Genomic DNA, 17,551 nt, shown 5'->3' on the forward strand with positions numbered 1-17,551 from the left:
ATAACAGACACATTCCCTGCCCACAACGAGCTTCCACTCAGTCAGGTAGTCAGTGGTATTTATTGAGCGCTTACTGTGTGCAGAGCACTGTACTAAGCACTTCGGAAGGGACAGTAGAACAATAAATAGGCACATTCCCTGCCCACAGTGAGATTCCAGTCAGTCAGGCAGGCAGTGAATCATATTTATTGAGCGCTTACCGTGTGCAGAGCACTGTACTAAGCACCTAGGAGAGGGCAATGCAACAATATAATGCTGGGAAGCAGCGTGGCTCAGTGGAAAGATCATGGGCTTTGGAGTCAGTGGTCATCATCATCATCATCAATCGTATTTATTGAGCGCTTACTGTGTGCAGAGCACTGTACTAAGCGCTTGGGAAGTACAAATTGGCAACATATAGAGACAGTCCCTACCCAACAGTGGGCTCACAGTCTAAAAAGGGGTTCAAATCCCGGCTCCGCCAATTGTCAGTTGTGTGACTCTGGGCAAGTCACTTAACTTCTCTGGGCCTCAGTTAATTCATCTGTAAAATGGGGATTAAGACTGTGAGCCCCCCGTGGGACAACCTGAGTCACCTTGTAACCTCCCCAGCGCTTAGAACAGTGCTTTGCACATGGTAAGCGCTTAATAAATGCCATTATTATTATTATTATTATATAACGGACAAATTCCCTGCCCACAACGAGCTTACAGTCCGTCAGGGAGTCATTTGTATTTATTGAGTGCTTACAGTGTGCAGAGCACTGGACTAAACGATTGGGAAAGGACAACAGAACAAGAAACAGACACATTCCCAGCCCACAACGAGCTTACTGATTAGAAGGGGTGGGGTAATGGTATTTGTTAAGCGCTTACTATGTGCCTTCTAGACTGTGAGCCCACTGTTGGGTAGGGACCGTCTCTATATGTTGCCAACTTGTACTTCCCAAGCGCTTAGTACAGTGCTCTGCACACAGTAAGCGCTCAATAAATACGATTGAATGAATGAATGAATGCCAGGCACTGTACTGATCTCTGGGGAAGGAACAGATTACTCAAGTTGTACACAATCCCCGTCCCACTTGAGGCTCACAGTCTTACTTCCCATTTTACAGATGAGGGAACTGAGGCACAGAGAAGGGAAGTGACATGTCCAAGGCCCCACAGCAGTCAAATGGCAGAGCCGGGATTAGTGGTCAGGTCCTTCTGACCGCTGCCCCCGACCCACCTTCTCCATCATCACTGATGTTCTCTTTTAAGTGTTTGGGTCAGTCAATCGATCAGTTGCCTTTATTGATTACCACCATTATTTATGGCATTTGTTAAGCCTTACTGTGTCTCCCTAATAATAATAATAATAATAATAATTATGATGGTATTTGTTAAGCGCTTACTATGTGCATAGCACTATTCTAAGCTCTGGGGAGATACAAGGTGATCAGGTTGTCCCACGGGGGGCTCACAATCTGAATCCCCATTTTACGGATGAGGGAACTGAGGCCCAGAGAAGTGAAGTGACTTGCCCAAAGTCACACAGCCGATAAGTGGCAGAGCCAGGATTAGAACCCACGACCTCTGACTCCCAAGCCCGGGATCTTTCCACTGAGCCATGCTGCTTCCCTAGACTGTAAGCTTATTATGCAAAGAGAAAGTTTCTGCTAATTTCTCTCATATAAGTGCTTAGTCCAGTGCTCTGCACACAGTAAGCGCTCAATAAATACGATTGATTGATTGATTGATATTATGTTCTCCCAAGTGCTTAAAACAGTGCTCTATTCATTCAATCGTATTTATTGAGCGTTTACTGTGTGCACAGCACTGTACTAAGCGCTTGACTGTACTAAGCGCTTGACTGTACTAAGCTCTACACCTAGAAAGTGCTCAATAACAATGATAATGACAGTAATAATAATAATAGTAAGCACCGAGCACTGTTCTAAGCACTGGGTGGAAGTACAAGGTTACCCCACGTGGGGCTCACAGTCTTCATCCCCATTTTACAGATGAGGTAACTGAGGCACAGAGAAGTGCAGTGACTCCCCCAAAGTCACACTGCTGACAAGTGGCGGAGCAGGGATTAGAGCCCATGACCTCTGACTCCAAAGCCCGGGCTCTTGCCACTAAGTCACGCTGCTTATCAATAATAATAATAATAGTGATAGTGATATTCAAGTGCTTCGTATGTGCCGGGCATTGTGTTAGCACTAGGGTAGATATAAGGTTATTAGGTTGGACACAGTCCCTGTCATTCATTCATTCATTCAATCGTATTTATTGAGTGTTTACTGTGTGCAGAGCACTGTACTAAGCGCTTGGGAAGTCCAAGTTGGCAACACACAGGTTGTCCCACACAGGGCTCACACTCTTAATCCCCATTTTCCAGATGAGGGAATTGAGGCTCACATCAATCAATCAATCAATCAATCAATTGTATTTATTGAGCACTTACTGTGTGCGGAGCACTGTACTAAGCACTTGGGAAGTACAAGTTGGCAACATATAGAGACGGTCCCTACCCAACAGTGGGCTCACAGTCTAGAAGGGGGAGACAGAGAACAAAACAAAACATATTAACAAAATAAAATAAATAGAACAGATATGTACAAGTAAAATAAATAAATAAATAGAGTAATAAATCCATACAAACATATATCCATATATACGGGTGCTGTGGGGAAGGGAAGGAGGTAAGGTGGCGGGGACGGAGAGGGGGAGGAGGGGGAGAGGAAGGAGGGGGCTCAGTCTGGGAAGGCCTCAAAGAAGTGAAGTGACTTGCCCAAGGACACACCTCAGACGAGTGGCAGAGGCAGAATCAATCAATCAATCAATCAATCAATCGTATTTATTGAGCGCTTACTATGTGCAGAGCACTGTACTAAGCGCTTGGGAAGTACAAATTGGCAACACATAGAGACAGTCCCTACCCAACAGTGGGCTCACAGTCTAAAAGGGGGAGACAGAGAACAGAACCAAACATACTAACAAAATAAAATAAATAGGATAGAAATGTACAAGTAAAATAAATAAATAAATAAATAAATCGAGTAATAAATATGTACAAGCATATATACATATATACAGGTGCTGTGGGGAAGGGAAGGAGGTAAGATGGGGGGATGGAGAGGGGGACGAGGGGGAGAGGAAGGAAGGGGCTGAGTGTGGGAAGGCCTCCTGGAGGAGGTGAGCTCTCAGCAGGGCAAGGTTCAAAGCCCTTACTGAGAGCTCACCTCCTCCAGGAGGCCTTCCCGCACTCAGCCCCCCTTTTCCTCTCCTCCTCCTTCCCTCCCCATCACCCCAACTCCCTCCCTCTGCTCTACCCCCCTCCCCACCCCACGGCACTTCTGTATATAAGTACATATTTATTATTCCATTTATTTTATTAATGATGTGCACCGATCTATAATTCCGTTTATCTATTTTGATGCTGTTGACGGCTGTCTGCTTCTTTCGTTTTGTGGTCTGTTTCCCCCTTCTAAACTATGAGCCCGTTGTTGGGTAGGGATTGTCGAATTGTACTTTCCAAGTGCTTAGTACAGTGCTCTGCACACGCTAAGCACCCAATAAATACGATTGAATATATGTATATATGTTTGTACATATTTATTACTCTATTTATTTATTTATTTATTTATTTTACTTGTACATATCTATTCTATTTATTTTATTTTGTTAGTGTGTTTGGTTTTGTTCTCTGTCTCCCCCTTTTAGTCTGTGAGCCCACTGTTGGGTAGGGACTGTTTCTATATGTTGCCAACCTGTACTTCCCAAGCGCTTAGTACAGTGCTCTGCACACAGTAAGTGCTCAATAAATACGATTGATTGATTGATTGGAGTCAGAGGTCATGGGTTCAAATCCCAGCTCTGCCAATTGTCAGCTGTGTGACTTTGGGCAAGTCACTTGCCCAAGGTCACACGGCAGACGAGTGGCCGAGGCGGGATTAGAATGAATGACTGAATGAATGAACCTACTCCCAGGCCCGTGGTCTGAAGAGCGCTGTACTGAGCACTTCCTAGACTCCGATTGCAAACCAGATTGGATTTCCGGATACACAGGGCTCCTTTCCAAAGCCCGATCCTCGATTTTCAATCCCAAGGCCGAGTCAGCCCCCTCCTTCCTCTCCTCCTCCTCCCCTCTCCATCCCCCCATCTTACCTCCTTCCCTTCCCCACAGCACCTGTATATATGTCTATATGTTTGTACGGATTAATTACTCTATTTATTGATTTATTTTACTTGTACATATCTGTTCTATTTATTTTATTTTGTTAATATGTTTGGTTTTGTTGTCTGTCTCCCCCTTCTAGACTGTGAGCCCACTGTTGGGTAGGGACCGTCTCTAGATGTTGCCAACTTGGACTTCCCAAGCGCTTAGTACAGTGCTCTGCACACAGTAAGCGCTCAATAAATATGATTGATTGATTGATTGATTGAGTGGGATGGCCGGAAGGCGCCTGCGAGCAATAGGGCGGAGATCCGTGGCCCACGCTCTACTGTTAGACGAACCAATGGTCTTTGAAATTAAAGAATGGTAAGCTTTATCGTAGTTGATAGAAATGCAACCTATATGGGGACAGCGTGACTGTGGTCATGTGGCGTGAAATAGAAGAAAATGATGTGGGTTTTTTGTTGGTTTTGTGTTTTTTTTTGTAATTTGGGGGACACCGCACTCATTTGAAAGTCACCAGTCAATGTAGACTTGGTCTCTCCAGAAATAAGCATCTTGGACCAGTGGGAAAAAAAAAAATACGGTATCTGTTAGAGTGCTTACTTTGGGCCAGGCACTGTACTAAGTGCTGGGGAAGATCAATGTTGTTGTTGTTATTATTATTATTATTATTATCATCATTATTATTATTATTATTATTATTATACATTATATTAATAATTAATTGATTTGTTAAATTAATTTTAAAATAAATTAAAATAATATGGTTGTTATCATTATTATTATGTAATAATAATAATGGTATTTGTTAAGTACTTTCTATGGCCAAGAATCATTCTAAGCTCTGGGGTTGGGGGGATACAAGGTAATCAGGTTGTCCCACGTGGGGCTCACAAGAGCACAGGTTTGGGAGTCAGAGGTCATGGGTTCTAATCCCGGCTCCGCCACTTAGCTGTGTGACTTTGGGCAAGTCACTTATCTTCTCTGTGCCTCAGTGACCTCATCTGGAAAATGGGGGTGAAGACTGTGAGCCCCATGTGGGACAACCTGATTACCTTGAATCTACCCCAGCTCTTAGAACAGTGTTTGGCACGTAGTAAGTGCTTGACAAATACCAACATTATTATTATTATTATTATTATTATCATCATCCCCATTTTCCAGATAAGTTCACTGAGGCCCAGAGAAGTGAAGTGACTTGCCCAAAGTCACACAGTCGACAAGTGGCGGAGTCAGAATTAGAACCCATGACCTCTGACTCCCAAGCCCGGGCTTTTTCCACTGAGCTGCGCTCCTGGATGTAGTCCCTGTCCCCCGTGGTGCTCACAGTCTTTACTGGGCAAGCCACGTCACTTCTCTGTGCCTCAGTTATCTCATCTGTAAAATGGGGATTGAGACTGTGAGCCCCACGTGGGACAGAGACCGTGTCCAACCCAATTTTCCTGTATCCATCCCAGAGCTTAGTACAGTGCCTGGAGCATAGTAAGCACTTAACAAATACCATTGTTATCATTATCATTATTACAATTATTATTATCATTCTCCACTTTTCAGATGAGGTAAATAAGGCCCAGAGAAATTAAGTGGCTTATTCAAGGTCACACAGCAGACAAGTTGTGGAGATGGGATTAGAATAATTTCAATAATAATTTTGGTATTTGTTAAGCACTTACTATGTGCCAAGCACTGTTCTAAGTGCTGGGGGAGATAATAATAATAATAATGGTATTTGTTAAGCGCTTACTATGTGTCAAGCACTGTTCTAAGCGCTGGGGGAGATAAAAAGTCATCAGGTTTTCCCATGTGGGGCTCACAGTCTTCATCCCCATTTTACAGATGAGGCAACAGAGGCCCAGAGAACTGAAGTGACTTGCCCAAAGTCACACAGCTGATGTGGCAGAGCCACAATTAGAACCCAGGTCCTTCTTACTCCCAGGCCCGGGGTCTATCCGCTAGGACATGAGGACCTGGGTTCTACTCCTGGCCCTGCCAACTGCTTGCTGTGTGACCCTGGTCAAGTCACTTCACTTCTCTGGGCCTCAGTTTCCCCAGCTGTCAAATGGGGGTTTGATACCTGTTCTCCCTCCTCTTTAGAATGTAAGCCCCATGTGGGACAGGGAATGTGTCCAACCTCATTGTCCTGTACCTATCCCAGCGCTTAGAACAGTGTTTGACACAGAGCAAGCGCTTATCAAATAACGTTAAAAAAATACATAATCACAATTCCAGGCCTACAGACCTTCGTCCAGAAAGAAGTCTCCTACTATACCTCTTTTTACTCTACACCCCAGTGCCGTAATAATAACGATGACGGCATTTGTTAAGCGCTTACTATGTGCCAAGCACTATTCTAAGCTCTGGGGGAGATACAACGTCATCAGGTTGTCCCAGGTGGGGCTCACAGTCTTAATCCCCATTTTACAGATGACTATTGACTATCAATCAACCAACCAATTGATCAGTGGTATTACTGAGCAGTTACTATGTGTAGAGCACTGTACTAAGCGCTGAGGAGAGCACGCTACAACAGTCTTTTAGACTGTGAGCCCACTGTTGGGTAGGGACTGTCTCTTTATGTTGTCAATTTGTACTTCCCAAGCGCTTAGTACAGTGCTCTGCACACAGTAAGCGCTCAATAAATATGATTGATGATGATGATGATGAATGAGCAGACGCGTTCCCTGTCCATGAAGGGCTTACAGTCTAGGAGTGGGAGGCAGACACTAATCAATCAATCAATCAATCGTATTTACTGAACGCTTACTGTGTGCAGAGCACTGTACTAAGCGCTTGGGAAGTACAAGTTGGCAGCATATAGAGACAGTCCCTACCCAACAGTGGGCTCACAGTCTAAAAGGGGGAAGGCGGAGAACAAAACCAAACATACTAACAAAATAAAATGAATAGAGAACGTGAAAAAGTATTGAGAATAGAGAATTTTAAAGTTATGTCCACTGTTGAGTAGGGACTGTCTCTATGTGTTGCCAACTTGTACTTCCCAAGCGCTTAGTACAGTGCTCTGCACACATTAAGTGCTCAATAAATACGATTGATTGATTGATGTGAGCCCACTGTTGATGTGAGGGACTGTCTCTATGTGTTGCCAACTTGTACTTCCCAAGCGCTTAGTACAGTGCTCTGCACACAGTAAGCCCTCAATAAATACGATTGATGATGATGATAAGTGCTGTGGGGTTGGGGGAATATAAAAATAAGTCCGTGGAGGATGAACGCAAATTGTCACATAACCATAATTGCCGGGGGCAGATTTGATTAAAGCCCGTTAGAAATATTTATCAGCCTAGAGACAGAGAAAGGGGATTAAGGAACATGAAGAGAAGCAGCATAGCTCAGTGGAAAGAGCCCGGGCTTTGGAGTCAGAGGTCACGGGTTCCAATCCCGGCTCCGCCAATTGTCAGCTGGGTGACTTTGGGCAACTCCCTTCACTTCTCTGGGCCTCAGTTCCCTCATCTGGAAAATGGGGATGAAGACTGTGAGCCCCCTGTGGGGCAACCTGATCTTTGGGCAAGTCCCTTCACTTCTCTGGGCCTCAGTTACCTCATCTGGAAAATGGGGATTAAAATGGTGAGACCCGCGAGGGACAACCTGATGACCTTGTATCCCCCCAAGCGCTTAGAACAGTGTTTTGCACTTAAATACCATCATCATCATTATTATTATTAAGGGAAAAGGGGAAAGGAGGACAGGCAATGAGGGTCCCCTGCTTCAAAGCCTTATTGAAGTCCCAACTCCTCCAAGAAGTCTTCCCTGACTAAGCCCCACTTTTCCTCATTTCCCACTCCCTTCTACATCCCCTTGACTTGCTCCTTTTCTTCATCGCCCCTTCCCAGCCCCACACCACTTATGTCCACATCCCTCATTTTATTCATTTCTATTCATCATCATCATCAATCATATTTATTGAGCACTTACTATGTGCAGAGCACTGTACTAAGCGCTTCGGAAGTACAAATTGGCAACATATAGAGACGGTCCCTACCCAGCAGTGGACTCACAGTCTAAAAGGGGGAGACAGAGAACAAAACCAAACATACTAACAAAATAAAATAAATAGAATAGATATGTACAAGTAAAATAAATAAATAAATAATAGAGTAATAAATATGTACAAACATATATACATATATACATATATTCACGTCTTTCTCCCCCTCCAGACTGTCAGGGATAAGGAATGTGTCCGACCTAATTGTCCTGTATCTACCCCAGCGCTTAGAACAGTGTTTGACACAGAGCAAGCTCTTAGCAAATGACGTCAAAAAAATACATAATCGCAATTCCAGGCCTACGGACCTTCGTCCAGAAAGACGTCTCCTACTATAACCTCGTTTTACTGTTTATTGTTGTATTGTAGTTTCCCAAGTGCTTAGTACAGTGCTCTGCACACAGTAAGTGTTTAGAGAAGCAGCGTGGCTCAGTGAAAAGAGCACAGGCTTAGGGGTCATGGGTTCGAATCCCTGCTCTGCCAACCGTCAGCTGTGTGACTCTGGGGAAGTCACTTCACTTCTCTGGGCCTCAGTTCCTTCATCTGTAAAATGGGGATGAAGACTGTGAGCCCCTGTGGGACAACCTGATCTTCTTGTGACCTCCCCAGTGCTTAGAACAGTGCTCTGCACATAGTAAGTGCTTAATAAATGCCATTATTATTATTATTAATAAATGCGATTGAATGAATAAATGAATTGTGGGCAGGGAATGTGCCTATTCTGTTGTTCTTTGGTCCTCTCCCAAGCGTTTAGTGCGGTGCTCTGCACACAGTAAGCTCTCAATAGACATGAATGAATGAATGAACGAATGAATGAATGAATGAATGAATGAATTCAATCGTATATATTGAGTGCTCACTGTGTGCAAAACACTGTACTAAGCGTTTGGCAAGTACAAGTTGGCAACATATAGAGACGGTCCCTACCCAACAATGGGCTCACAGTCTAGAAGGTGGAGACAGACAACAAAAAAAACATGTTAACAAAATAAAATAAATAGATGAGTAAATATGTACAAGTAAAATAAATAGAGTAATAAATCTGTACAAACATATATACAGGTGCTGTGGGGAGGGGAAGGAGGTAGGGTTGGGGGCATGAGGAGGGGGAGAGGAAGGAGGGGGCTCAGTCTGGGAATGAAAAGTAGAGAAGCAGTGTGGCTTAGTGGCAAGAGCCCCGGCTTGGGATTCAGAGGATGTGGGTTCTAATCCCAGCACCACCACTTGTCTGCTGTGTGACCTTGGGTAAGACACTTCACTTCTCTGTGCCTCAGTTCCCTCATTTGTACAATGGGGATGAAGAGTGTGAGCTCCACATGGGACAACCTGATCACCTTGTATCCCCCCCAGCCCTTAGAACAGTGCTTGGCACAGAGTAAGCACTTAACAAATGCCATCATTATTATTAGAGGGATGGAAGAAAATCCTTGTCATCAATCAGGGGACCCGCTTTCTTCCCGCAGAGTCGACAAGAAATCAGGCCAGAGGACGGAAAGCGGATCGGGAGATGTTTCCTTCGGGGGGTCCTCAGGGCCCGGATCCCGGCCCTTCCCCAGGCCCAGCCGAGGCCTCGGACCTTCCGGAAGCCGCGGGGAAAACGGCAAGGAGAAGTCTGGAATGGAAATGCGGATGGAGGTCCAGGTGAGTGATTACCTCTTCCTGATCATCATCATCATCATCATCAATCGTATTTATTGAGCTCTTACTGTGTGCAGAGCACTGTACTAAGCGCTTGGGAAGTCCAAGTTGGCAACATATAGAGACAGTCCCTACCCAACAGTGGGCTCACAGTCTAAAAGGGGGAGACAGAGAACAAAACCAAACATACTAACAAAATAAAATAAATAGAATAGATATGTACAAATAAAATAAATAAATAAATAAATAGAGTAAAAAATATGTACAAACATATATACATATATACAGGTGCTGTGGGGAAGGGATCGCAAGTAGAGATCATCATCATCATCATCAATCGTATTTATTGAGCGCTTACTGTGTGCAGAGCACTGTACTAAGCGCTTGGGAAGTCCAAGTTGGCAACATACAGAGACAGTCCCTACCCAACAGTGGGCTCACAGTCTAAAAGAGATCCCACTTCATTCATTCCGTCACCTTTATTGAGCGCTTACTGTGTGCAGAGCAGTGGACTAAGCGCTTGGGAGAGGACCATGCACCAGTAAACAAGCACATTCGCCACCCACAGTGTCGACCCCTGGCCCACTTCCTGCCTCTGGCCTGGAACACTTTCCGTCCTCAAATGATGATGATGAGGATGATGGTATTTGTTAAGCGCTTACTATGCGCCAAGCACTGTCCTGAGTGCTGGAGTAATAATAACAATAATAATAATAATAATAATAATGATAATAATAATTTCTAGACTGTAAGCCCGCTGTTGGGTAGGGACCGTCTCTATATGTTGCCAATTTGTACTTCCCAAGCGCTTAGTAGCGCTTTTAGGCTGTGAGCCCACTCTTTTAGGCTGTGAGCCCACTGTTGGGTAGGGACTGTCTCTATATGTTGCCAATTTGTACTTCCCAAGCGCTTAGTACAGTGCTCTGCACATAGTAAGCGCTCAATAAATACGATTGATGATGATGATGATGATGATATGTTGCCAACTTGGACTTCCCAAGTGCTTAGTACAGTGCTCTGCACACAGTAAGCCCTCAATAAATATGATTGAATGAATGAATGAATAATGATAATTCACCTGTATATATGTATATATGTTTGTACATATTTATTACTCTACTTATTTATTTATTTTACTTGTACATATCTATTCTATTTATTTTATTTTGCTAGTATGTTTGGTTTTGTTCTCTATCTCCCCCTTTTAGACTGTGAGCCCACTGTTGGGTAGGGACTGTCTCTATATGTTGCCAACTTGTACTTCCCAAGCGCTTAGTACAGTGCTCTGCACACAGTAAGCGCTCAATAAATACGATTGATGATAATAATGATGGCATTTTTTAAGCACTTACTATGTGCAAAGCACTGTTCATTCATTCATTCATTCAATCATATTTATTGAGCACTTACTGTGTGCAGAGCACTGTGAAGTACAAGTTGGCAACATATAGAGACAGTCCCTACCCAACAACGGGTTCACAGTCTAGAAGGGGGAGACAGACAACAAAACAAAACAAGTCATCAGAACAAATAGAATTAATAGTGGAAAAGAGCACGGGCTTTGGAGTCAGAGGTCATGGGTTCAAATCCCAGATCCGCCAATTCTCAGTTGCGTGACTTTGGGCAAATCACTTAACTTCTCTGGGCCTCAGTTACCTCATCTGGAAAATGGGGATTAAGACTGTGAGCCCCCCTTGGGACAACCTGATCACCTTGTAACCTCCCCAGCACTTAGAACAGTGCTTTGCACATAGTAAGCACTTAATAAAGGCCATTATTATTATTATCATTAACAAAATTAATAGAATAGTAAACTAAGTGCTGCGGCGGTTACAAGGTGATCAGGTTGTCCCACGGGGGGCTCACAGTCTTAATCACCATTTTACAGATGAGGTTACTGAGGCCCAGAGAAGTGAAGTGACTTGCCCGGAGTCACACAGCTGCCAATTGGCAGAGCCGGGACTTGAACCCATGACCTCTGACTCCAAAGCCTGGGCTCTTTCCACTGTGCCACGCTGGAGTAGATACAAGGTCATCAGGTTGTCCTATGTGGGGCTCACAGTCTTCATCCCCAGTCTTCATCATTTTCCAGATGAGGTAACTGGGGCCCAGAGAAGTAAAGCGACTTGCCCAAAGTCACACAGCTGACAAGTGGCGGAGCCGGGCTTAGAACCCATGACCTCTGACTCCCAAGCCCTGGCTCTTTCCTCCAGGAGGCCTTCCCAGACTGAGCCCCTTCCTTCCTCTCCCCCTCGTCCCCCTCTCCATCCCCCCATCTTACCTCCTTTCCTCCCCACAGCACCTGTATATATGGATATATGTTTGTACATAGTTATTACTCTTTTTATTTATTTATTTATTTATTTTACTTGTACATATCTATTCTATTAATTTTATTTTGTTAGTATGATTGGTCTTGTTCTCTGTCTCCCCCTTTTAGACTGTGAGCCCACTGTTGGGTAGGGACTGTCTCCATATGTTGCCAACTTGTACTTCCCAAGCGCTTAGTACAGTGCTCTGCACACAGTAAGTGCTCAATAAATGCGATTGATTGATTGATTGATTTCCACAAAGCCACGCTGCTTCTCATAAGTGCTGTAGGATAGAGAGTGGTGAAATCAAGTGAATATCTAATCCCAGCTCTGCCACTTGTCTGCTGTGTGACCCAGGGCAAGCCACTTCACTTCTCTGTGCCTCAGTTCCCTCATCTGTAAAATGGGGATTAAGACCGTGAGTCCCACATGGGACAACCTGATTAGCTTGTATCTACCTCAGGGCTCGGAACAGTGCTTGGCACGTAGTAAGCACTTAACAAATGCCATCATTATTATTATTATTATTATTATTATTATTATTATTATTATTATTAATTTGGCAGATTTGAGCAGGGAGGGCATTCACCCCTCTCTAGGCCAAACTTCGCTCTGTTGCCTGGACGTCCTCTCCCACGTGTTTTAGTGTGGTGCTCTGCACACCGTGAGCGCTCGATAAATATGATCAACGATGATGACTATAACCCTTATATATGTTTGTACATATTTATTGCTCTTTATTTATTTTACTTGTACATATTTATTCTATTTATTTTATTTTGTGAATATGTTTGGTTTTGTTGTCTGTCTCCCCCTTCTAGACTGTGAGCCCGCCGTTCGGTAGTAGGGACCGTCTCTATATGTTGCCAACTTGGACTTCCCAAGCGCTTAGTACAGTGCTCTGCACACAGTAAGCGCTCAATAAATACAGCTGACTGACGGAAGGAGGAGGGGGCGACCCCATGGCCATCTTTAAAGCCGATGTCGAGGGGTTTCTGTCTGATGCGGAGGGGGACTGGTGACCGCTGGAGGGTCTCATTCATTCATTCATTCATTCATTCATAAATTCAATCATATTTATTGAGCGCTTACTGTGTGCAGAGCACTGTACTAAGCGCTTGGGAAGTACACATGTAAGTATTTATACACTTAAATAAATAGATTGATAGATGATTGATATGCATTCATTAATTCAGTTGCATTTATTAAGTGCTTACTATGTGCAGAGCACAGTACTAAATCATCATCAATCGTATTTATTGAGCGCTTACTGTGTGCAGAGCACTGTACTAAGCGCTTGGGCAGTACAAGTTGGCAACACATAGAGACAGTCCCTACCCAACGGTAAATGCTGCTTGGGAAAGTACAATACAGCGACAATGAGTGACAAACCCTGCCCACCACGAGCTCACAGTCTAGCTGGGGGAGACAGACATCAACATGAATAAGCAGCCATCAATATAAACGTCTCTAATATGTCGCCAACTTGTAGTTCCCAAGCGCTTAGTACAGTGCTCTGCACACAGGAAGCGCTCAATCAATACGATTGATTGATTGATTGATTCCCCTTCGTCCCCCTCTCCCTCCTCCCCATCTTACCTCCTTCCCTTCCCCACAGCACCTGTATATATGTTTGTACAGATTTATTACTCTATTTATTTATTTTACTTGTACATATGTAGTCTATTTCTTTTATTTTGTTAATATGTTTGGTTTTGTTCTCTGTCTCCCCCTTCTAGACTGTGAGCCCACTGTTGGGTAGGGACTGTCTCTAACATGTCACCAAGTTGTACTTCCCAGGCGCTTAGTCCAGTGCTCTGCACACAGTAAGCGCTCAATCAATCAATCAATCAATCAATCATATTTATTGAGCGCTTACTATGTGCAGAGCACTGTACTAAGCGCTTGGGAAGTACAAATTGGCATCACATAGAGACAGTCCCTACCCAACAGTGGGCTCAAATACGATTGATTGATTGATTGATTGATTCATCATCAATCGTATTTATTGAGCGCTTACTGTGTGCAGAGCACTGTACTAAGTGCTTGGGAAGTACAAGTTGGCAACATATAGAGACAGTCCCTATCCAGCAGTGGGCTCACAGTCTAAAAAATTGATAAATAAAATACACAAGTGCTGTGGGGCAGGGAGGGAGGATGAATAAAGGGGGGTGCAGAAGGGGGTGGGAGAAGAGGAAAAGTGGGGCTCAGCCTGGGAAGACCTCCTGGAAGAGATATGCCCTCAGTTGGCTTATGTTGCCAACTTGTACTTCCCAAGCGCTTAGTACAGTGCTCTGCACACAGTAAGTGCTCAATAAATACGATTGATTGATTGATTGATTGATTCATCATCAATCGTATTTATTGAGCGCTTACTGTGTGCAGAGCACTGTACTAAGCGCTTGGGAAGTACAAGTTGGCAACATATAGAGACAGTCCCTATCCAGCAGTGGGCTCACAGTCTAAAAAATTGATAAATAAAATACATAAGTGCTGTGGGGCAGGAAGGGAGGATGAATAAAGGGGGGTGCAGAAGGGGGTGGGAGAAGAGGAAAAGTGGGGCTCAGCCTGGGAAGACGTCCTGGAAGAGATATGCCCTCAGTTGGCTTATGTTGCCAACTTGTACTTCCCAAGCGCTTAGTACAGTGCTCTGCACACAGTAAGCGCTCAATAAATACGATTGATTGATTGATTGATTGATTGAAGGGGGGAGAGTAAGTGTCTGGAGGATTTGAGGAGGGAGAGCGTTCCAGGCCAGAGGTAGGATGTGGGCTAAGGGTCGGCAGCAAGAGAGGCGAGATCGAGGCCCGGCGAGGAAGTTAGCACCAAAGGAGCGAAGTGTGTAGTCTGGGTTGTAAGAAGGAGAGAAGTCAGGTGAGGTAGGAGGGGGCAAGGTGATGAAGGGCAGGGAGACGTGGACTGAACGTTTTTAATAATAATAATAATAATAATTGGCATTTGTTAAGCGCTTACTATGTGCAAAGCACTGTTCTAAGCACTGGGGGGGGGATACAGGGTGATCAGGTTGTCCCACGTGGGGCTCACAGTCTTCATCCCCATTTTCCAGATGAGGTAACTGAGGCTCAGAGAAGTGAAGTGACTTGCCCAAAGTCACACAGCTGACAAGTGGCGGAGCTGGGATTTGAACCCATGACCTCTGACTCCAAAGCCCGGGCTCTTTCCACTGAGCCACGCTGCTTCTCTTTTAGACTGTGAGCCCACTGTTGGGTAGGGACCGTCTCTATATGTTGCCAACTTGTACTTCCCAAGCGCTTAGTACAGTGCTCTGCACACAGAAAGCGCTCAATAAATATGATTGAAGATGATATGTTGCCAACTTGTACTTCCCAAGTGCTTAGTACAGTGCTCTGCACACAGGAAGCGCTCAATAAATACGATTGGTTGATTAATGTTGCCAACTTGTACTTCCCAGGTGCTTAGTACAGTGCTCTGCACACAGGAAGCGCTCAATAAATACGATTGATTGATTAATGTTGCCGACTTGTCCTTCCCAGGCGCTTAGTACAGTGCTCTGCACACAGAAAGCGCTCAATAAATATGATTGATTGATTAATGTTGCCAACTTGTACTTCCCAGGCGCTTAGTACAGTGCTCTGCACACAGGAAGCGCTCAATAAATACGATTGATTGATTGATTGATTGATTGATTGGAGAGAAACGATGCGGGCAGCAGAGCGAAGCGCGGACTGGAGTGGGGAGAGACGGGAGGCGGAGAGGTCAGTAAATGGAGTGTGCAATTCTAAGCTGAGAGCTTAGGAATGAATCTTATCTCTTCGATTTCCAAAAACAACCGGATGATCCACGTTTCTTTGCGATTGTTATTTCTCTCAAATTTTCCACACGCCAAATCAATCAATCAATCAATCAATCGTATTTATTGAGCACGTACTGTGTGCAGAGCACTGGACTATGCGCTTGGGAAGTACAAGTTGGCAACATATAGAGGCGGTCCCTACCCAACAGCGGGCTCACAGTCTAGAAGGGGGAGACAGAGAACAAAACAAAACGTATTAACAAAATAAATAGAATATTTAGAATATTTAGAATATTTATTTCAGTGCCAAATCTGCCCTGAAAGTGACTGTTGCATATTGGAGCCAAAAAGGGATGATAACCCACGATGAAGCAGTTTGGCTTAGTGGCTAGAGCCCGAACCTGGGACTCAGAGGGCCTGGGTTCTAATCTGCGCCCCTCCAATTGCTTGCCATGGACAAATTCATTCATTCATTCAACCATATTTATTGAGCACTTACTGTGTGCAGAGCACTGTACTAAGCGCTTGGGAAGTCCAAGTTGGCAACATCTAGAGACGGTCCCTACCCAACAATGGGCTCACAGTCTAGAAGGGGGAGACAGACAACAAAACAAAACATATTAACAAGATAAATAGAATAGTGAATAGGTACAAATCACTTCACTGTCTCTGTGCCTCAGTTTCCTCAACTCTAAAATGGGGATTCGATCCTTTTTTGACGCTACTGATGCCTGTCTAGTTGTTTTGTTTTGTTGTCTGTCTCCCCCTTCTAGACTGCGAGCCCATTGTTAGGTAGGGATTGTCTCTGTTGACGAACTGGACTTTCCAAGCGCTTGGTCCAGTGCTCAGCACACAGTAAGTGCTCAATAGGTACGATTGAAAGAATGAATAATAATAATAATGATGGCATTTATTAAGCGCTTACTATGTGCAAAGCACTGTTCTAAGCGCTGGGGAGGCTACAAGATTATCAGGTTGTCCCTCTTGGGGCTCACAGTCTCAGTCCCCATTTTACAGATGAGGTAACTGAGGCACAGAGAAGTGAAGTGACTTGCCCAAAGTCACACAGCTGACAATTGGCAGAGCCGGGATTTGAACCCATGACCTCTGACTCCAAAGCCCGGGCTCTTCCCTACTGAGCCACGCTGCTTCTCTAATGAATCATCATCAATCGTATTTATTGAGCGCTTACTGTGTGCAGAGCACTGTACTAAGCGCTTAATGAATGAACGAATGAATCTTACCCCCTCCTTCTTAAACCGTGAGCCCGATGTGGGACAGGGACTATGTCCAACCCGGTTAACGTGTATCTACCCCAGAGCTTAGAACAGTGCTTCACACATAGTAAGTGCTTAACAAATGCAATAATAATGATGATAATAATAATAAATGTTCAATAAATAAATTGACTGACTAATTATCATCAAGGAGGCTGATGCTACAGCATGAGGGTGTGGATAGAGCCTGGGCCTGGGAATCAGAAGGACGTGGGTTCATTCGATCGTATTTATTGAGCGCTTACTGTGTGCAGAGCACTGTACTACACACTCGGAAAGTACAATTTGGCAACAGAGACAATCCCTGCCCACAGCGGGCTCACAGTCTGGAAGTTCTCATCTAATCTGATCTAATCTAATCTAAACTAAACTGGTTCTAATCCCGGCTCTGCCACCTGT

At 44.4% G+C, this 17,551-nt stretch overlaps 1 protein-coding gene across 1 annotated transcript in view; it reads left to right on the top strand.

The window, feature by feature from the left end:
* The window catches only part of LOC119934117 (collagen alpha-1(I) chain-like), a 52,922-nt gene that overhangs the window by 12,950 nt on the left and 22,421 nt on the right, over positions 1 to 17,551 (top strand). The window contains exon 4 of the mRNA XM_038753556.1: positions 9,614 to 9,791. Within this exon, the coding sequence (XP_038609484.1) occupies positions 9,614 to 9,791 (178 nt within the window). The remainder of the gene's footprint in view (positions 1 to 9,613; positions 9,792 to 17,551) is intronic.

This window comes from Tachyglossus aculeatus, chromosome 1 (assembly GCF_015852505.1).
Source record: "Tachyglossus aculeatus isolate mTacAcu1 chromosome 1, mTacAcu1.pri, whole genome shotgun sequence".
NCBI classification, from domain to species: domain Eukaryota; kingdom Metazoa; phylum Chordata; class Mammalia; order Monotremata; family Tachyglossidae; genus Tachyglossus; species Tachyglossus aculeatus.